The following is a 22,470-nucleotide window of genomic DNA, read 5'->3' as shown; positions in this document are numbered from 1 at the left end:
AGTTCATCTGAAAGAAAAATTAAAAATCTTTTCATTTGAAGGATGTCAAATTGGAGGTACAGTAGAGTCTCACTTATCCAACACTCACTTATCCGACATTCTGGATTATCCAAGGCATTTTTGTAGTCAATGTTTTCAAAACATCATGATATTTTGGTGATAAATTCGTAAATACAGTAATTACTACATAGCATTATTGCATATTGAACTACTTTTTGTCAAATTTGTTGTGTAACATGATGCTTTGGTGCTTAATTTGTAAAATCATAACCTAATTGGATGTTTAATAGGCTTTTCCTTAATCCCTCCTTATTATTCAACATATTCACTTATCCAACGTTCTGCCGGCCCGTTTATGTTGGATAAGTGAGACTCTACTGTATGTGCTTCAAGAAATTCTGCGAACAATCCCTCGAACAGAATGGCAAGAAGTGTCCCATTTAACCCCCAAAGTTCACATTCCCAAAATTTAGGCAATCTTTTACAGCCCTTTGTCTCCATACCAGTGGTTCTCAACCTGTGGGTCCCAGATGTTTTGGCCTTCAACTCCCAGAAATCCAAACAGCTGGTAAACTGGCTGAGATTTCTGGGAGTTGTATGCCAAAACGCCTGGGGACCCACAGATTGAGAACCATTACTCTATACCATACTTACAGCTATGATTGATGGCACATCTTCTAACACCCCTTTGGCCTTCTGTTTACTGATAGGGTCCCAGAAATTGAAAACTTGCCCCATTATTTGTTCTCCTGCTCATTAGATTCTGAACCAAAACCAGATTCTTGGGATCTATTCTGACTCATTTACATTCCATTTTTTTCAGGAAATATTTTCTATCTCTGGTCTGATACGGACTCTATGATAACTCAGAAGGTTTCTCTTTTGGCCCTGATTCTTATCTAATCTAATTTTCTGTAAACTAATTATAGCATTGTTGTTTATATTTAATGTGTTTTCATTGCACTGTATTTTGACTGCATTGAACTCCAAGACTTATATGCCATTTATTTTCCATGGTACTTGTACACCGTTGCACTTTTAGATTGTATTTATTTATTTTGTATGTTAATGCACTATGGCCTAAGCATTAACAAACTACTACAACTTAATTCTATCTGGGTGACAAAGGGGAGGGCTTGTTTCCGTGAGACACAGAAGAATGTCAACTCAAATAATGGCTAAACCAGGACCATAACACGGACACTTCAATAAAAACACTGATATTCTTTTCATCCAGAGTTCCTTACCCTTTTTTCAATTGCAACAAAACTTGTAAACTGGGTCACGATGGAGTTTTCCATGCTGAGCTTAATGATCATGGATTTCAACAGCTGTTTCTTCATCTAAATAGGGAAGAAAGATTATAAGTGAGCTCATCACCTGTTGGGTCCATGTCCAGCTCACGACTCCAGTTTTCTCCACCTAGGAACATTTCAGCTCTCGTGCCTCACCCCCCCCCCCCCAAATGATCCATGTTAGCTGGACCATGCAGATATTCTTAGTTATGGATTTGCTTAATATGTTCTGTCAAGGAATATCCAGGTCCTCCAGCATGACGCTATAGTCAACCTCTGCAAAAGGTTGTGGAAGGCAAATGTGGTATTCTCTTAATTTGTCTAGCATTTCATTCATCTCAAGAGACCCATATTTTCAAATAGATAGAAGAACACTGTATTTAATTTTCTGATGGTCATTCCATGTGTCATGGCAATTATTTAAGGCTGTAGCGCTTTTTGTCTGACAAACAATACCGTGCAACTGTGGACAAGTCTACAGAGGGACCACGAAACGCAAAGCTCAGTCATGAATCAAAGAACACAAAAGGCACTTCAGCCAGAAAAATCAGCAATAGCAGAGTGATAAACCAAGCTGGGCATAGAATATTATTTGAGAACACAGAAATTCTGGACCGCTATGTCGAGAGAAGCCATTGAAATCCACAAGTACATGGACAATTTCAACAGAAAGGAAGAAACCATGAAAATGAACAAAATTTGGCTACCAACACCACCCAGACACAGGACGTCTCCAAGCAGTAAGAACTCAGGGACTAGTGAACACCACCCAGACAAAGGATGTCTCCAGGCAATAAACAATTCAAAGGGAACAAAGGCCAGGCTACTTCTATGCAGATACCCTCAGTAATTGATTATGCTATCTTCATGGTTATTCACATGCTAATGGTTGGATACCACTCAACACGTGCAAATCAAGATTGCTAATTGAACCTGTACACTCATTAAACAGGCAATGGTTCTCTCTCCCACCCTGACATTCCACAGGAATATATACCCCACTTGTTTGACTACCATCAGATTCTCTGAAGATGCCAGCCACAGATGCAGGTGAAACTTCAGGAGAAAATGCTGGTATAACATGGCCATACAGTCCGAAAACCACACAACACCCCAGTGATTCTGGCTGTGAAAGCCTTCGGTAATACAGGGCAAGTTTTCTGCTACTTCCAAAGGGTAAGAACTGAACGAGTGAGTTCACATTGATACTAAATGGAAGGAAGACTGTCCTGAGCTATGTCTGAGAAATAAATATGATGAGCCTAAAAGTGTTGAGCAATGCAAGTAACTCCTTTCATGTTCTTGCTTTATGCTTTACATGGTAACGTACCTCATTTTCTGCTTCATCCTCATGAAGAATCCCTTGTTCATAATCCCTAATGAAGGCTCTTGCTGCAAGTTTGTGAAGAATCTAATTTTGGGGAGATGTAGAAAATAAAGCCTGATTATTATTAATAAAAATAAAAATAATAATAATCATCAGCATCTATATTTAGGATCTAGCCTTTTGTTCTAGATCTTATATTTGTTAAACAGTATTTCAAGTGATCCTGAGTAGGTTCTCCATTTCTCTTATTTAATAAAGAGACCATACATTTAAAGAGTAATCTTTTGCTTTTAGAGGTAGTGTCCTAAAGGCTGGTGGAGAAATGAAGTACCAGAATCTGAGAAAGTTACCTTTTCAGGCTGGAAACTTTAGCTAATTGCTATATTTTCCCAAGAAATGTGTAAATGTACTTGGGTCTCTCATACTACAAAGTTATAGCACTTCAATAGCTTTTTGGCTGACATGGCTGCATCCTGTAGTGTATAATATTAAAATTAGTGGTCTGATGAGACATTCTGAAGTGTCTCTCAAAGAGCTCCAGTGCTTTTGCTGCTGCTGACATCTCCAGAATCAACACCCTAACCACTACATAAGAGACTACAAAATGCCAGTGCCAGGATTCCATAGGAAGGAGCCATAGCAATTACAGTGGGATGACAAGGCTAGAACAGTGTGGCAAATTCCCTCTTTGATTAAAAAAAAAGTCCTGACATGGTCGGGTAGTGGAAGGGAAGGCACCTGATCTCAGATTCCCACTTCTGGCCCCTCCTAGACACCGGAGAGCTTTCTGTGGTGGTCTTCCCAAACACAGCCCTTATGTAAGGGAACACAAATCCAATCTCAAGGCCCCAAGACACCCCTGTGGCAGGCAATTCCTGACTTTGCTGTTCTTTCCACTTTCCCAGTCAGAGCATCTTGGAGAAAGTTGGAGCACTCAGAAAGTTCTCCTAGGAACTTGATTTAAGATGTAGTTTGGTCTTAAGACTCAGAAAGGGGTTTATATAGTGTGTTTATGTGAGAGAAATATAGCTATATGAGCAGATATACACACGTATCTGATAATCTGATGGCTGCTTTTTTTCAGAAACAAGTCCTGCTGCTCCATTCACAGGGCCTTCTCCTTTCAAAGTGGGGTGATGCAACCACCAAAGACGCAGGGAGATGTTTACTTTTACTTTAAAGGGTAGCATAACTTGGCTTAGAATGTATGTAACAGAGGCTTGGATGTTGAAAACCAGTAACAAGTTTATTCAGGTACATAAGCTTAGCGGTTTCAATGTTACTTCTCACTTAGAGGTACTCTTCTTCAACAGTTACAATGATAACATGTGATGAAACAACTCTCAAAAGGATTATTTCTTCCCTTAAGCAGTTTAAACTTTTTTCCTTCCAACTGATGTTCTTAATTTAACTGATCACTACAGATCCAACTGGGATTTCTTTCCCTTTATTACTCAGACTCCACTGCTAACTCAAATAAGTCACTTGACCTATTTAAACCGACACAAGCTAGAGATCTTCCCTGGTTCTCAATACCTTAGAACCAGTCTTCCCTGTGATTCCTTGATCACAGACTGACTCTCTTTTCAAAATCTGCTCTTTCTTACCAAACGGCAGTTGGCTCTGCCTATGTTTCTATGGCAACCTGCCTCAGAATGCTGAGCTGGCTACCATCCCACACGCACTGATAACTCTAATACTTACCCATTCCAAATATATACCTATAATTAAACATAACAACTGTAAACCAAAATTTACACTTCACCACACAAAGAGAGTTCAGGACTACAGTCTCAGAAGAAACATATTAACATCAAGACAAGTAGAGCCTCTAGATCAGGCATGGGAAAACTTTGGCCTTCCAAGTATTTTGGACTTCCACAATTCCTAACAGCTAGTAGGCTGTTAGGATTTGTGGGAGTTGAATTCCAAAACACCTGAAGGGCCAAAGTTTGCCCATGCCTGCTCTAGATGTCTTGTTTTTGTATTCTGTGAAAAGCCTGATCCAATTGTATCGACTGAGCAGTTGTGGCCTAACTCACAGTTCCTGTTGTCTTCTGCAATTCAGTTGTAGACACAATTGTCTGTAGTTCTTGGCTATTCAATAGGGCATATAATGCAGCCTGAGAGAAAGAGCAAAACAGTACCATTAATTCACCAAGTTCTATTATTCTACACTTTCCAAGTCTTCTGTCCACATATTGTTTACAAAAGATATTTTTCTACCACTCTTCACTCCTATCAACTTGACAGATGTTAAACTGGGCAGTGTTGTCAAATCCATTTCACAAAAACAGTTTGTCATAAACAAGCCAGGCCAGACTGTGTGTAACTACTGACTCTACAAAATCCTTTGGGTTTGAAGGGAGGACAATTTTATTTGCATTGCTAATTACCTGGGTGCAATTAGAGATAAAGCCATAGACCAGAAGACGCTCATGTTCAAACAGAGACTGTATCTGAGCTGGAGCATACATCAGTTCTGGTGCATCTGTGTCAAATTGTTGCCATTTAATTGAAATGGCACTGCATTCTGGGGACCACCTCCTTTTTTGTTGCTGCATTACCTGAAGGCAGAGATGAAAACAGAAAAGTAATATTTGCTCCGTTTTTGTATCCCTAGAAAGCTAGGTTGTTGTGAATTTTCCAGGCTGTATGGCCATGTTCCAGGATAGAAACTTAGGGGCCAATGATCCTTTCAAAGGAACAACTGTTCTTCTGGATGGCCACAGAAAATAATATTAAAACATACTTGCCTTTCTCTCCCAGTCATACTTTGATTTTTCATCAAAATATTCAAAGGCTCCAGCTCCATATTGGGATAGTGATCTCAGCATGTGACGATTTGCTGCGGGCCTGGTGGAATTTGCAATAATTCACTATTTCAAGCTCAACTTGAAAAACATCATTACAATTTTTGTAATCTATCCTGAACTACGCAATATCTAGAAGTAGAACTTTGGCAAAGTATCTGGGAGGGCTCGAAATTCAGTGAATGAGCAAATAAATACAGAAGGGATCCAGGTGAATCATACTGAAAGCTTATCTAGTTCAACACTCTGTTTACACTGTGAACAATCAGATACAGGTACCTCTATTAAGAGCATAGGTGTCAGTCTCCAGCAACACAAGCTGAAAAGAGCTCATATGAAAGACACAATTACTGCTAATCAGAAAAGACAATACGGAGATAGATGGAAAGGTGATTTGAGTCAAAAGCAAGGCCGTCACATTTTGGTAAGCTAGGACCTTATTGTATGCAAGTCACTATATTGCAGCATTCCTGTCATAAGGAAGAGGGAGTAGGTTTGTTTTCTGCTGCCCTGGAGACTAGGGCTTAGAGTAATGGGTTTGAATTACAGCAAAGGAGATTCCACCTGAACATTAGAAAGAACTTCCTTACTATAAAACATGTTCAGCAATGGAACTCTGCCTTGGAGTGTGGTAGAAGCTCCTTCCTTGGAGGCTTTCAAACAGGCTGGATGGCCATCTGTCGTGGGTGCTTTGATTGTGCTCTTCCTGCATGGCAGTGGGTTGAACTAGATGGTCCATGTGGTCTCTTTCAATTCTATGATTTTGTAAAAGCCCCAAGTAAACAAATCTAAATGGTTCACCTGCACCCCAGCCAATGTTCAACCTGGCCCAATTTTCCTCTCCTAACACAAATCCAAGTGTTGCAGTAACAATGAGATGGTATGCTTTTGCATATCAGTTTCTGGGGAACATAGGTAAGAAGGCCCTACTCTGTCCACATTGTAGGCTTTCCACAGGTATTTTGTTGAGTATGGTGAAAGAGAATACTGAACTGTTTGTGTCTTTGTTCTGATCCATAATAATCTGATCCATAATTTCATTATGATGAGGGAAAGGCACCCTCTTGCAAACCCTGAGTGAGGCACTGAAAACCTATCTGCAGCCCAAAGAGGTTTAGATTATTTAAATTTTTGCCCCTCACTATTGCCATGTTCTGTAGGTCTGATATAAGGTGATATCAGAGTGCTGTAAGTGACGTGTGAAAGTTGGTCGCAAAGTTGTAACAAATACATTCTGATGCTGGATAGTGGCCACATTGTGCTGTTGCCCCAAATCTGCCACCAGGCAAATGGCTCACTGTGCTTCATGGTATGGTCAACATTACAGTATGGCATATTACATATGCTTCACAATTTTATCTGTCCAAATTTTAATTAATTCAGCACTTACCCAACTCCACATGTAAATATTCTAGTGTGTTTTGCATTCTGTTTCACAAGTTGCAGAGTCACAGCTTCATTCTGAATGTGTCCATCAGATATAAAAAGAATGTTGCGTTTCCCTTTGGAAGGGTAGAGCAAACTCAAGTAATGCAAAGTCTTCCAGAAATCTGAGTTTCCCATTGTAGCTGTAGCAGACTAAAGCATTCACAACAAAAAGCAGATTTAGATTTAAAACCATTTCTCTTGGACGTGGCCAACAAGTGATTATCCATATTATTCAGTTTCTAAATTTAAACTTGGTTCATCAATTTACTATTGAACATGGCACACAGTCAGTAATAAGGGCTCAGATCAATTGCAGAAAAAGCAGTCCACATTTGGGGAACAATTAAGTGTGCTTAATCTCCAAAGACATAAATAAGCACATTCTTGAATAGAACATATTATCAAACAAAGCTGCGTTACGCAGACAACAGACAACAACTACAACAGACCAAAACACAGAAAAGTTGCTTGTTTAGATTACAATTGCTAGATTTTTCCTAGGGGATAATGGGAGTTCTAACTGAAAAAAGTAACTTTCCTAAGGTTTGGTTTATAGATCCGACAAGTGTAGTGCTCCTACGGTGACTAACAGAACAAATAATAATAATAATAATAATAATAATAATAATAATAATAATAATAACAACTTTATTTATACCCCACCCTCTCTCCCTGGAGGGACTCAGGGTGGTTTCCAAAGTATAACAAAAATGGCAAACATTCAATGCCAGGGGCAAATAAACAACAGTCATAATGAAACATGAAATAGAATAAACTAAATATAACTAATAAACAATAAAACGTAAACCAAGGATAAGCTAAATGCCAGTTAAATCACAATACATTAATACATTAAAAGCCTAATAAATTATATCACAACAGCGGGCCGAGGTAGGTATCAGATGTCTAGGTGAGGATGTGTGTAAAGAACACTAATCCTCCTCCCTCCTCTCCATAAACTAGATTGCACAGCTTTTTAGAGGAGAGAAGAGAGGGGCCATCTTTAGGGAGAGTTCCAGAGGCAGGGAACGGCCATGGAGAAGGTCCCCTCTCTCGTTCCCACCAACCGCACTTGAGATGGGAGTGGGATCGAGAGCAGGGCCTCCTCCGCTGACTGCAATGCTCATACTGGTTTGTGGTTTGTAAGTGGAGATGAGGTTTTTAAATAATCTGGGCCCAAACTGTTTATAACAACAACAACACAATATTTATACTTTATTTTATTTATATTTATATGTGGGGAGGGTCTACTTTAATTGGAACTTCAACCTATGCTGTACATCTCTGACCTGAAATATGGAAGCTCAAACCTTACATGGTACTGATAATTATATTGCTGGGGGAGACTATGAACCTCTATTGATCTGAGCTGGTAGAGGGCTACATTTGATTGGAATTTACATTTATTGAAATTATTTTATTTATGGAAATGTTTGAGCATGTCAGTTTTACTCTAAAAGCACATGAATAATCAGCCTTTGCAAAAGCTAAACACAACTAGATTTAATCAGTAGTGAGATTGATAGGTGTTGATGCCAGAAGGAAGATAGGATATAAGCACCATTAGCATTACTATTGCTATTACCATTAGTTCATTTCACTATAGAAACTTAAAATTTAGTAATTATGATGACCATGATAATCATAGTAGTGATTAAAATGATAATGGTGATGGTGATAGTGATAATGATGCTATTAAAATGGTTTTATTTGGGAACTGATGTTGCTTACTTTGGAAGGAAATTTAGAAATATGGAAAATTGATGACCAAAGAAAATAGTAAGAGTTATTTAGGTAACTATTAATATTATTCTTTAAAAGGACAATCTTATATTAGGTTTTGGCATATTGCAAAAGTCTTTAAGGGCACCCAGGACAGAAATAGCTATCTTGGTCTTGCATGATATAAATTAAATACACAAAAATAAACACATACCATGATAAACTGCTTCATAGCTTCAAAGTCTTCAAAATTGTAAGGAAACTCAATGAAATCTGTATAATAAAAGCACAATTTTTCTTAATACAAAAATCCACATTGAATGGCAATAATATAATAATTAGGCAGGCTAGATTTAAGGCAAGGTCCTATACAAATATGCACAGAATAAAATCCAACTGATATAAATGGAGTTTGAATGAGAAATTAAACAATTTTTGGTCAAAAATGTCCTGCAATGGAAAAATGAAAATCAAAGTACCACACATCTGAATATTAGCTAAATAAATGAATTTTTGTAAACCTGCATTTAAATTAATTTATTAGCCACAGAATACTCAAAAGCCAACTACTGAAAATACATTTCACAGACCTCTTAAAAGATTTCCAAAAGAAAAACAATGTCTTACTTGTTCCAAATTTGATCACAGTCAGTTTTTCTGTATCATAACATGAATTTAAATAAGATAATGCAATTTGCTTGGCATGTTGGATTTTTGAACCTGCCATGGAGTTAGAGCAATCCAGGCAGATGACAGTTTCACCACTGGTATGTATAGGGTCAAACGGTGTATCAAATTCCGGCTGAAACACAAGCATGCATGCCTAGAGAGAGAGAAAGAGAGAAAGAAAATGAAAAACTTAACAAAAAAGTATGAGAGAGCAGTGAGAAGAGACATGTCCAGGAGATGTCAATGGGTTTGGGTTGCAAAATAGCTGTAAATACTCTTTGCATGCCAAGAGAACCAGCAGTTCCAGGGACTGAAAATGTGTACATGGATACATAATACATAGCAAAACCTTTGATGATATGGCAGGGAAGCACTAATAGTTGCTGGGCTTGATCATCGTTCAAAGAGGAGGCCATCTCATGTCGAAATGGCACAGGAAGATCTCTTTAATGTTATTCTATTGTCTTGAGGGACCGTTTCTAGAATTGTTTGCATTTCTTGTTTCATTAAGCTATTTCCAGATATTATATTCTAAAAACAGAAGTGTATGGAAGTATTTTAGGTGAAGGAAGATGACATTTAAAACGACTAAAATAGAATCACCTCACTCTTCTTGTCTGGATGCTTTTCAATCCACATTCTGGGCAAATAAACGTTACCATTCACGATGTCCATTGTGAAGCCTTCCATACCTAAGGAACTAGCATCCTTGGTACAGACAACAGCTTTGCAGTCTGTTTTCTGAAGTAGGAAGATGGAAAAAAAGAGAAGAATGTATAAGATATACAAAAATATGAAGGAGTCTTTTTGAACCCTGAGATAAAATTTGTTTACCTTTATTTTCAGTTCATGAGTCCAACTCCTGATGGACTCTATTTTGAAGGGCATTTCAACTGACATTTGCAAGGAGAATTCACTGTCATGAAATGAAATATTAAATAACAGGTCAAAACTGGTATGATCTCTCTCTCTTACACACACATACACACAAAATTTATTTTTCTGTTTTCACTACAGTTGAAGCTATAGCCGAACTGTGGTGCAGCTGGTTAGTAGCCAGCTGCAATAAATCACTACTGACAAAGAGGTCATGAGTTCAAAGCCAGCCCGGGTTGGAGTGAGCTCCTCACCATTAAATAGTCTAGCTTGCTGTTGACCTATGCAGTCCGAAAGACAGTTGCATCTATCAAGTAGGAAATTTAGGTACCATTTTATGCAGGGAGGCTAATTTAACTAATTTAGTTTTAAAACACCATAAAACCTTCCAGCAGCATGCAGAAGAATGAGGAAGTACTCCATCAAGGACTTGGTGTCACAAATGGACGGTGAAGCAGCAGCTCCCCCTGTGACCGGAATCGAGCATACCCTCATGAAGCCAGAAGCTGGAATGTTAAATTGCCTCTGTGTCTTTCTATATATGTCGTATGTTTAATGGCATTGAATATTTGCCATGTCTATGTGCATTGTGATCCGCCCTGAGTCCCCTTTGGGGTGAGAAGGGCAGAATATAAATACTGTAACTAATAAATAAATATAAAATTGCTAGTAATTTCCACCTTCATCCAGTAATGTCATTCTCAAATCTAACTGGAAAACGATAATTATAATGCATAGTAATATTAAATAAAATATTATTATAAACCTGCAAATATATAAATATGACTTGAATCCTCATGTGGGTTATTTACACAACGTTGTACCCCTTCTTAGTATGCTCAAGATATTGTGTTTTCAAACCACTTTGGCTTTCAATCCTCAAACCCTGTTAAAGACTGCTGAAAGGGTACAAACAGCTGGGAGAGAAGAGAGAGTTAACTGAAGTCTCTTCTACACTGTCTTTATATCCCAGGATCTGATCCTAGATTATCTTCTTATCCTAGATTATCTGGCAGCGGAGACTCATATAATCCAGTTCAAAGCAGTTAACCGGGGATCAGATCCTGGGATATAAGGACAGTGTAGAAGGGGCCTCAGTCACAGAAGGTGGTTAGTTAGTAGTTAGTAGATAGTTAGTTTATTGTAATTCATTCCCTCCCCAATAATTAACTTGTATTAAAATGTAACTTCTGGAATAGTGTCACTCCTTTGGGGGTCTTAACTGCAACATTTACAGTGAGTTTTTTAGTCCCATAATGTGACCTCACAAAATAGTACGTGAGGATGTCACATGATGCAAAAAATGGCTTGTGTTACTGTCTCATACTCTGTGGCTAATGCAGAAAACAGGATCACAGGTTAGTAACAATGGGCCCTTCCAGACAGGCCCTATATCCCAGGGTCTGATTCCAGGTTTTCTGTTTTTCCCAGATTATCTGTCAGTACAGACTCATATAATTCTGTTTAAAGCAGAAAACCTGGGATCAGATCGTGGGATATAGGGCCTGTCTGGAAGGGCCCCTATATAGCTAAATAAACCATCTAGTTACTTTGGGGAAGGCAAAAGATTTCTTTGAACATTGATCAAGGTAAGTAGTTTGTGCACTAATTATTTTCAGAGTAACTCTCCAAAGTTAAATCTAGTTCCTAGTCCAAAAGGGAAGACCCACGGAATCTAGTAAGTCAACATTTTCCATATATACTTAAGTATAAGTCCAAAACCTTTAGTCAAAAATGGCAGTTGGGCAGTATCCTATGCCACAGTACATGGTCAGTCCTCACAGGGGACTAAACTTTGTAAAGGGGAGGGGAGTTCCCCCAAAATTTGCTGTACTTGTACAAGAAAGGCCATTTCTTAAGTGTGCTGATAATACTCTATTGTGCATAAGTCATGCCATATTGCATAGGTGGTGCAATACAGGATATACAGGTTGAGTATCCCTTATTCAAAATGACTGGGACCAGACGGATTTGGGATTTGGGATCCCCTCTCAATATTTTGGAATATGTGTACTTGCATATGCATGGTTGAACTCAAATAATACATATACAATAAGATACCTTGGAGATGGGACCTTAACCTAAACAAGAAAATAATTTATAATATATATATTATACACACAGCCTAAAGCAGGAATGGGCAAACTTCAGTCCTCCAGGTATTTTGGACTTCAATTCCCACAATTCCTAACAGCCTATCACTATTAGCTATTAGGAATTGTGGGAGTTGGAGTCCAAAACACTTGGGAGGGTCGAGCTTTGCCTATGCCTGGTCTAAAGGGAACTTTTACACAATATTTGAAATAATTTTATACATGAAACAAGGTTTGTATACACTGAACCACCAGCAAGCAAATGTGTCAATATCCCAGCCACCCATGTGGACACAATTTTGAATTTTGGGAATATTCTGGAATTCCAGATTAGGGATAAATAACCTGTATTTATCACCTCATTGGAAACTTTGTTTAAGAATCTTTCCTTGCAATATAGTATCTTAGGACAAACTGCACACTGCTTAGAACAGGGGTCCCCAAACTTTTTAAACAGGGGGCCAGTTCACGATCCTTTGGACCTTTGGAGGGCCGGACTATAGTTGGCCACCGAGCAATAATAATAATAATAATAATAATAATAATAATAATAATAATAATAATAATAATAATAATTAGCAGCCCAGGAGCAAGCCATCAGAACAAATGCAATCAAGGCCAAGATCGAAAAATCAGCTGATGACCCAAAGTGCAGACTGTGCAAGGAAACCGATGAAACCATGGATCATATCCTCAGCTGCTGTAAGAAAATTGCACAGACAGACTACAAACAGAGGCACAACTATGTGGCCCAAATGATTCATTGGAACCTATGCCTCAAGTATCACCTCCCTGCAGTTAAGAACTGGTGGGATCACAAACCTGCAAAGGTTGTGGAAAATGAACACGCAAAGATACTGTGGGACTTCCGAATCCAAACTGACAAAGTTCTGGAACACAACACACCAGACATCACAGTTGTGGAAAAGAACAAGGTTTGGATCATTGATGTTGCCATCCCAGGTGACAGTCGCATTGAAGAAAAACAACAGGAAAAACTCAGCCGCTATCAGGACCTCAAGATTGAACTTCAAAGACTCTGGCAGAAACCAGTGCAGGTGGTCCCGGTGGTGATGGGCACACTGGGTGCCGTGCCAAAAGATCTCAGCCGGCATTTGGAAACAATAGACATTGACAAAATTACGATCTGCCAACTGCAAAAGGCCACCTTACTGGGATCTGCACGCATCATCCGAAAATACATCACACAGTCCTAGACACTTGGGAAGTGTTCGACTTGTGGTTTTGTGAAACGAAATCCAGCATATCTATCTTGTTTGCTGTGTCATACAATGTCGTTGTGTCAATAATAATAATAATAATAGTAATAATAATAATAATAATAAAAATAATAAAAAAAGAGGATTGGAAGAGACCCCTTGGGCCATTGAGTCCAATCTCCTTCTACCTTTGGCACCGAAATAACAAGCAAAGCACCCCTGACAGATGGCCTCCCAGCCTCAATGTTAATAATAATAATAATAATAAAAATAATAATAATAACCTGCTTTGATTGAAGTCAAAAATCAGAAACTCCTCAAAGCACAGCAGACAAAAAACCAGTACAAGAAAACCACACTACAAACTAGAGCTGACAGCTGGCACAACAAAACATTGCATGGAAAGTTCCTTGACAAAATTGAAGGAAAAGCTGATAAGGAGAAGACCTGGCTCTGGCTCACGAATGGGACCCTGAAGAAGGAGACAGAAGGCCTGATCCTTGCAGCCCAGGAGCAAGCCATCAGAACAATAGACCCTTGGGCAATTGAGTCCAATCCCCTTCTGCCTTTGTGCACTGAAAGAACAAGCAAAGCACCCCTAACGAATGGCCTCCCAGCCTCAATGTCAATAATAATAATAATAATAATAATAATAATAATAATAATAATAATAATAAACCCTTGGGCCATTGAGTCCAACCCCCTTCTGCCTTTGTGCACAAAAGGAACAAGCAAAGCACCCCTGACAGATGGCCTCCCAGCCTCAATGTTAATAATAATAATAATAATAATAATAATAATAATAATAATAATGAAGAGTGTTGGAAGAAACCCCTTGGGCCATTGAGTCCAACCCCTTTCTGCCTCTGTGCACCAAAAGCACAAGCAAAGCACCCTGACAGATGGCCTCCCAGCCTCAATGTTAATAACAACAATAACAATAACAACAACAACAACAACAACAACAATAATAATAATAATAATAATAATAATAATAATAATAAGGTTTGTAAGAGAAGAAGAGACCCCTTGGGTCATTTAGCCCAACCCCCTTCTGCCCTTGTGCCGTGGGGGCTGGATTAATGGCTTCGATGGGCCGCATCCGGCCCCCGGGCCTTAGTTTGGGGACCCCTGGCTTAGAAATTACATCGTTTTATGATTCTAAAAACAGCTTACTCCAAGCAAATTTTGAAAATGGGAATGTTTACAGAGGAATTAGGAAATACATCTTTTTTCTGTGACAACTGAAAGTCAATAAATCTACTTACCCAATGTTCGTTCCTACTTGCCTAATAGCAACTTTTCTTACTGCGTCCTATTTCAGAAAGCAAAACATTAAAAAGCTTTAGACATTTACAATGACATTTAATTTTGGGATATAATGTTTGTGTTAGCAAAAAACAGCAAAACATTATTTCTCCTTCTTTCACTGATTGATTTGGACCTTTCAGGACAAGACAGACCTTGATGGAGTTGATATTCCAAAGCAAATCAGAAGTTACATTAATAAAAGGCTTCTATGAACAATTACCACATAAAACATTTTTCAAACCATATGGTATCTAATATCTGTTCCTTAGTGTTGATAACATGTAGCAAGAATGTTAGTGCCTATGCTGCCATCCTGTGTCTCTAATCTACTCTATGCATAAAGCTGGAAGTTGGACTTGAGAGTAATTTCTTAGCAAGATTGCTAGGCAATTCCATATGTTATTTTCCTTTGCTGTCAAAAAAGAAAAAGTTCCTGTGTTTTCAATAAGGGTGTCAAACTCATTTTCATTGAGTCCACATCAGCTTTATGGTTGCCTTCAAAGGGATGTTGAATCTATGGATGGAAAATCTGTGGACACAAGAGAGCCAACTACATTTTTTTTACATTAGCAGCCTTTAGTTTTTAGCTAATTTGGGTCCCCAGATGTTACTGAATGACAACTCCCGTGATTTTTGATTATCTGCCATGTGGACTGGGGATAATGGGAATTATAACCCAACAACATTTGGTTGGGAAAATGTGAAAGATATTTGAAGGTCAGACATCATATCCACAAGCCTTGCATAAAAATTCAAACTTCACTCTCTGAACCAAACAGAACAAATTGCAGCCTTCCAGATGTTACTGTATCACAACTCCCATCACCTCTTGTCATGATATTTCTAAGTTTCTAAGGGGAAAGACACTAACCTGTGTGTTTTCATTTAATGCTTTGTCTTGTTGCCAAGGAGTCAGAGCGGCAGGCAGGTGAAATGAAAAGCGTCCATAATCGTAATTGAGCTCTGTGACGTATGTGATTTTGATGAGTACCTTGGTTGAAGGAGGCAAGTTTCCAACTGACACTGTAAATATGTCCTATGAGGAAAAACATTTTAAACATCCATATCAACACTTCTAAAAAACAGCCAGTAATTATTTTTCACTTAGAAGTCTAGTATTGTTCAGCTGGGGGGGGGGGGGGGGGAGTAGCACAAAACAATACACAGTTGTAAAGAAAATACGCTCAGTTGTGAGGATGGCAACTGAGATGAGTAGCAAACGAGGAGCTTAAAGGTGATGGCAGATCAAGAAGACATGACACTTTCCTCCTATGAGCCCTGCCTCTACTGAGAAGTGTTTCTGTAATACTGTACAGAGTGGAAGGAGTAATAGTGTAGCTGGTGAAAACCATAAGTAATTGCAAACTACAGACTGATAGGAGGCAAAATATGGTCTCTCTGCTAGTGATGCCATTTCCTCCTCCCCTTTTCTGCCTCTTGGCAACTTATGTGCTGGGCTTTAGCACAGTTGGTTAATCACCAGCAGCAATAGACATTGCCAACCGGAAGGTTGCCAGTTCGAAGCCCAAGTCGGAGCGAGCACCCGACCATCAGATCACTGTCCATCTAAGCAGTCACTGCTTAAGTAGGGAGATATTTTGTGGTACCATAAAAAATGCAGGAGATCAAAGAACAAGGAGGAAAAGGAGGAAAATTCTGTGATCAAAGGGCTCGTTGTCATAGCGGATGGAGTGACAGCATCTCCCTGTAGCCGAAATCGAGCATAACTTCCAAGCGCTGAAGTTGGAAAAAATGCTGTTATATCTCTATCTGTTTGTCTGTCCTGTATGTCTAATCGGCATTGAATGTTTGCTGTGTATGTTTGTGGTGTGATCCACCCTGAGTCCCCTTGGTGTGAGAAGGGTGGAATATAAATGCTGTAAATAATAAATATATGTGTACACACACTAGTACACATGGAGGGCCAACCTGAATTTGTACAGGAGCTCAGGCTGCTAACCCTAATACATATCTGACAAAGACATGTTCCATATATAAAAAAGTCAATGTATGTATATTGGTTCGTTGGTTGGTTTGAACCGCAAAGGCTCTTATATGGTTTGATGGATCTGGACCAACCTTAGCACACATAACCTTCATTATCCAACTTAAAATAAATAAGGGGGTTTGAACTATTAAAAAAACACCAATTTCTGGCCCAGAGCAGAGGGAAAGAAAAAGGAAGGAAGGAAGGAAGGAAGGAAGGAAGGAAGGAAGGAAGGAAGGAAGGAAGGAAGGGAGGGAGGGAAGAAAGAAGGGGGGAGAAGCTGCATGAGAAACAGCAAGGGAAGAAGAATGAAAGGAATATGAAGGAAATGGGGGAAGGAAAAAAAGAGTCACAAAGAGAGTCTGCCTATTGCCAGAGCCTTCTCACAACTGGAGAAGGGAGAACGCAGGTGAGCAGTGGCCTCCCTGACACCTGGGCAATGCTGGTATACATATAAAAGCTACAAGTTTGCTCTGCCTCTGGGCAAGGCTTTAGTTCTGAATTAGCCATGTGGTTGATGGAGTTTTAATGTCTTTTGTGTGTAACACACTTGTGGGAGAACCAAGGCCTACTGACTTCATACAATTAAATAGTTATGTTCCACTCACAGGAGCATCCTGATCCATCAGATAAGCTCCATGTCCCTGAATGACGGCGTCTCTATATTCTTTGTGTGCTTTTTCTTTTTCTTTCACCTGTTGAAATGGTTTGAAGAACAAGATATTATATTATACACAAATTAAAACAAGCCCAAAGTAAAAGAGACAGGAAAAAGTGGTGTTTCCAACTACAGTAGAGTCTCGCTTATCCAACGTAAACGGGCCGGCAGAACGTTGGATAAGTGAATATGTTGGATAATAAGGAGAGATTAAGGAAAAGCCTATTAAACATCAAATTAGGTTATGATTTTACAAATTATGCACCAAAACATTATGTTACACAACAAATTTGACAGAAGAAGTAGTTCAACACACAGTAATGCTATGTAGTAATTACTGTATTTACGAATCTAGCACCAAAATATCACTATGTATTGAAAACACTGACTGCAAAAATGCATTGGATAATCCAGAACGTTGGATAAGCGAGTGTTGGATAAGTGAGACTCTACTGTACCGTGTTTCCCCAAAAATAAGACACTGTCTTATATTTATTTTTCCTCAAAAAGACACACTATGGCTTTATTTTCAGGGGATGATACAACAATCTACATTTATTCAAATACAGTTAAGTCGTCCTATTCTGGAACGTCATCATAACTCTCAAACTCAGAATTCCATCCTGAATTTCTTGCGACTCAATTTCCTTTAGGCCCATTGTCCCCAATTCTTTCATGTCAAGCAATACAACTCTCATTAAATGAGCAGCTCTTATCTACAGTAGAGTCTCACTTCTCCAACATAAATGGGCCGGCAGAATGTTGGATAAGTGAATATGTTGGATAATAAGGAGAGATTAAGAAAAAGCCTATTAAACAACAAAATAAGTTATGATTTTACAAATTCAGCACCAAAACATCATGTTATACAACAAATTTGACAGAAAAAGTAGTTCAATACACATTAATGCTATGTTGTAATTACTGTATTTATGAATTTAGCACCAAAATATTATGATATATTGAAAACTTTGACTACAAAAATGTGTTGGATAATCCAGAACGTTGGATAAGTGAGTGTTGGATAAGTGAGACTCTACTGTATATAACTTGCAACATTGGCAAAAACACTGTCTGTAATTTTATCCCTTGTTGATGGGGCTGCCCGCACCGCTCCGGTCACCTTTGAGATAGCAGCTGTCATGATGGGGCAGATGAGAAGGGCTGCCCGTCTTCTTTACCGCTCTGTGCTGGTACGCTGCATAGCCATGCCTATCACTATGTCTTATTTTGGGGTATGGCTTATATTTTCCAAATGTTTAGAAATCTTGTTATGGCTTATTTTATGGGTATGTCTTATTTTTGGGGAAACAGGGTATCCGTGGGTGGACAATACAGACAACTAACATAGTAATTGTTCATAAGTTACATTTAGATCCTCCCTTCATTCAATAAGCCAAAGCAGTGTGCATCAGTGCCACCCAAACTGATGGTCTCTGGGCAGGCACTGAACCTTGAACCATAAGCTAGTAGTCACAGAGTCTCCAGGAAAGAATGGCACTTTCAGACAATGGACATAAATATAGTCCTGTTGTTTGACACATTAGAAAAAAAAAACATTGTTCCACCACGTTAGATCACCTGAGAAGTGCTGAAGTATAGGACTCTTTTCTCTTCACTTTCGGTGCATTTGCACTGTTGATATAATACACTTTAGCACCATGTTAACTGTCTTGGCTCAATGCTATGAAATCAGGAGTTGTAGTTTTACGAGACCACAAGCCTTCTCTGCTAAAGAGTGCTAGTGCCTCACCATACTACAAATCCCAGGGATTCTACAGCACATGCTTTGAGCCTGGAGACCTGGGTTCAAATCCACACTCAGCCATATTCTCTTAAACTCCGAAGAAGGCAAAGCAAACTGCTCTGAAGAAGTTAGTCAAAAAGAAAGTCTGTGATAGGGTCCCTATAAGTCGGAGATGAGTTGAAGGCACACAACAAATTAGCTGAGTTGTGTTGGCCTTGTGATTGGTAATCCTGTCTTGCTGTATATCTATTCTTTGCTTTTAAAAGGAGAAAGAACTTAATTTCACACAATATCTTCTTGTTCGAACTGTGGAGAAATTGAAGGTGGAGGGAAGTGCACACCAAATACAGTAGAGTCTCACTTATCCAACATTCGCTTATCCAATGTTCTGGATTATCCAATGCATTTTTGTAGTCAATGTTTTCAATACATCGTGATATTTTTGTGCTAAATTCATAAATACAGTAATTATTACATAGCATTACTGTGTGTTGAACTACTTTTTCTGTCAAATTTGTTGTATAACATGATGTTTTGGTGCTTAATTTGTAAAATCATAACCTAATTTGATGTTTAATAGGCTTCTCCTTAATCTCGCCTTATTATCCAACATATTCGCTTATCCAACATTCTGCTGGCCCGTTTGTGTTGGATAAGTGAGACTCTACTGTATCCTTAACATGCTTAACGTAGACCCCTTCCATACAGCTGAATAAAATCCCACATTTTCTGTTTTTAATTGGAATATATGGCAGTGTGGACTCAGTTCAAAGCAGATATTGTGGAATTGTCTGCCTTGATAATCTGGGTTATATGGCTGTGTGGAAGGGCCCTTAGAGGCAAATCCTCACTGGGGCGACAAAAATACAAAAAGAGTTGATTGCCCAGAACCCTGCATATAATGTCTCCTTCTCTTACCTCTCCAATTATATGTTTCCCTTTAATAAAAGCCTCAAACCCGCACACGGCAGCCGTGTCATCCAAAGGAAAGACATATTTGGCTTCAATGGGGCTGTCAGTTTGATTTTCATAGGTCTGAAATATCACAATCTGAAAGAAAGAAAGAAAGAAAGGTATTTTGTTTGTTTATTTGCTGATATCCTGCCTACCTTCCAAAACTGTGATCAAGATGGCTCCCAATATAATGTGGAAAAAAAGTCGCAATAAAATACTAATCAGGATGGGCAGATACCAAGTAAACTGTGGTTCCCAATATGATGCATGAAAGGCTCTTCTCTATCAAGGTTAGCATTTTCAATATGGGCAAAATCACCTACTGCAAAACATCCAGAAGTACAGAACTGATTTTAAAATACGGTTAGATTAAAAACAAAAGACAAACCACAGGCAATCCTTCTAAACCCTTTAGCAATGCCTTTGTTCAGTCCACAATGACCTTCATAAATCTAAATTTGCGCTTTTCAGGTTTAAAAGATGAGATGGTAAAATACGTCATACTTTCTGAAACTTAAAATCCTTGTTAATGAGACATCACACACATTTCCCGTTACTCAGAAGAACTCTACATTTAAGTGAAAAATAACACTCCCCTTTTGCATTTTAATTAACAACAAAAACGAACAAAAAGCCAGCAAACCATTCAATTCAAAAACTTTTCAACACAAACCATGTGGGTTACCTGTCCTGCAAAGTCTATTATTTTTCCCTTGATGTGAAGATTTTTAAGAGGAATTGGATTTCCAGATCGATCCAGGAGACCGGAAATTACTTTTTCCCGCTTATCTTGGTTTGGCATTTCATAATCTAAATAAGGAAAGTTAAAGGGGGAAAACTATTAATTTATTATTTATCACATCAGAAGCGAACCAAGGGTACAGTTGTAATGTATTTAAAACACAAACAAAGTTAAAAACTTGGCATTATACTAAATGTCCTTTGATCAGTAGCTGGCCACTTGGAGTGCCTCTGGTGTTGCTCCTTCTGTGTGCCCAGGAGGGAGTCTCTCATTTGCTTTCAGCCATGGCTTGAGGTTCCAGGTTTTAGCCTGCCACTTTTGGACTCTAGTGTGCTGAGATGTTCCTGTGAATATCTCTGTAGAAACTATTAATTATTTATGGTGTATCCACTTAATTGTTAGAAATTAGGAGAAATATTTTATAATTCTCACTAAGGCCCCTTTCCACACTGCCATATATAATCCAGATTATTTGCTTTGAACTGGATTATATGGTAGCATAGACTCATATACTACATTTCAAAGCAGATAATGTGGATTATCTGATTTGATAATCTGGATTATATGGCAATGTAGAAGGGGCCTAAGAACATTAAGGGTGCGGCTAAGAGCACTTCTATACTGTAGAATTAATGCAGTTTGACACCACTTTAGCTGCCATAGCTCAAGGATATGGAATCATGGGATTTGTAATTTTACAACATCTCTAGCCTTCTCTGCCTCACCAAACTAGAACTCTCAGAATTCCACAGTATTGAGCCATGATAGTTAAAGTGACTGAAAACAGCATTAATTCTACAGTATAGATGCACCTTTAACTGCAAAGGCAATTTTGCTGCCTAGGAACAAGAAAAGAAGTTAAAGAAAGACAGGGGGAAAAGTAGGGGAAATCCAGACATAGGTTATTGCTTGCTCAATGTGTTGTCAAAGGCTTTAATGGCCGGAATCACTGGGTAGTTGTGAGTTTTCTGGGCTGCATGGCCATGTTCTAGAAGCAATTCAAACCATCCGCAAAGAACTCGAATTACAACTGGCCTCCAACAGACAAGCGTTCCTTCTCCCACCCTGGACCTTCCACAGATATATTAACTTCCCTTGCCTAGTTTCCAATATACCTCACAATCTCTGAGGATGCCTGCTACACATGTGGGTGAAACATCAGGAGAGGATGCTTCTGGAACATGGCCATACAGCCCGGAAAACTCAGAACAACCTATTGCTTGCTCCATAGGACTGCTGATCACATGCCAGTGAAATGGGCTTCAAGGCACTCCGATTGCTTATATATTTCAGTTTTTTGTCCAAAAGAGCTTTTCCACTCATGCCCAGGTTTTTACACATTGGAAATAATCCAGCAAGAATCACAGACCATGATGAAGTGGAAATTACATTCTGGAGTCAAGTGGGAAATTATATTTAACTAGACTTCCTTAAAGAAAAGAAAGAATAGGATTCTGACTCGTGCTCAGCAGTGTATTGCTGGAGGAAGGTAATTTTGACTCCCCACCCCATCCTCAAGTAGGAAGTCTCTACTCATTTTCTGCTTCTCATATGCAATTTTGAATCCTAGGGAAAAAAATCCGCTTGGAACTATCCAAAGGCACTTTAACCATGCAAAATTAGGTGCT

The 22,470-nt window shown here is 38.8% G+C and overlaps 1 protein-coding gene across 2 annotated transcripts in view; it reads right to left on the bottom strand.

Moving 5' to 3' along the window:
* The window catches only part of parp4 (poly(ADP-ribose) polymerase family member 4), a 53,046-nt gene that overhangs the window by 15,812 nt on the left and 14,764 nt on the right, over positions 1-22,470 (bottom strand). For both annotated transcript variants that reach the window (XM_062974619.1, XM_016992632.2), the window contains 15 exons: positions 20,786-20,910; positions 20,065-20,196; positions 17,350-17,436; positions 15,626-15,790; positions 14,712-14,758; positions 10,089-10,170; positions 9,858-9,995; positions 9,213-9,408; positions 8,800-8,858; positions 6,826-7,013; positions 5,379-5,478; positions 5,019-5,189; positions 4,665-4,745; positions 2,626-2,706; positions 1,248-1,343 (listed from right to left, as the gene is read on the bottom strand). In XM_062974619.1, the coding sequence (XP_062830689.1) occupies positions 1,248-1,343; positions 2,626-2,706; positions 4,665-4,745; positions 5,019-5,189; positions 5,379-5,478; positions 6,826-7,013; positions 8,800-8,858; positions 9,213-9,408; positions 9,858-9,995; positions 10,089-10,170; positions 14,712-14,758; positions 15,626-15,790; positions 17,350-17,436; positions 20,065-20,196; positions 20,786-20,910 (1,748 nt within the window). The remainder of the gene's footprint in view (positions 1-1,247; positions 1,344-2,625; positions 2,707-4,664; positions 4,746-5,018; positions 5,190-5,378; positions 5,479-6,825; positions 7,014-8,799; positions 8,859-9,212; positions 9,409-9,857; positions 9,996-10,088; positions 10,171-14,711; positions 14,759-15,625; positions 15,791-17,349; positions 17,437-20,064; positions 20,197-20,785; positions 20,911-22,470) is intronic.

Source organism: Anolis carolinensis, chromosome 3 (assembly GCF_035594765.1).
Source record: "Anolis carolinensis isolate JA03-04 chromosome 3, rAnoCar3.1.pri, whole genome shotgun sequence".
Taxonomy (NCBI): Eukaryota; Metazoa; Chordata; class Lepidosauria; order Squamata; family Dactyloidae; genus Anolis; species Anolis carolinensis.
This window is presented reverse-complemented; position numbering and strand designations above follow the sequence as displayed.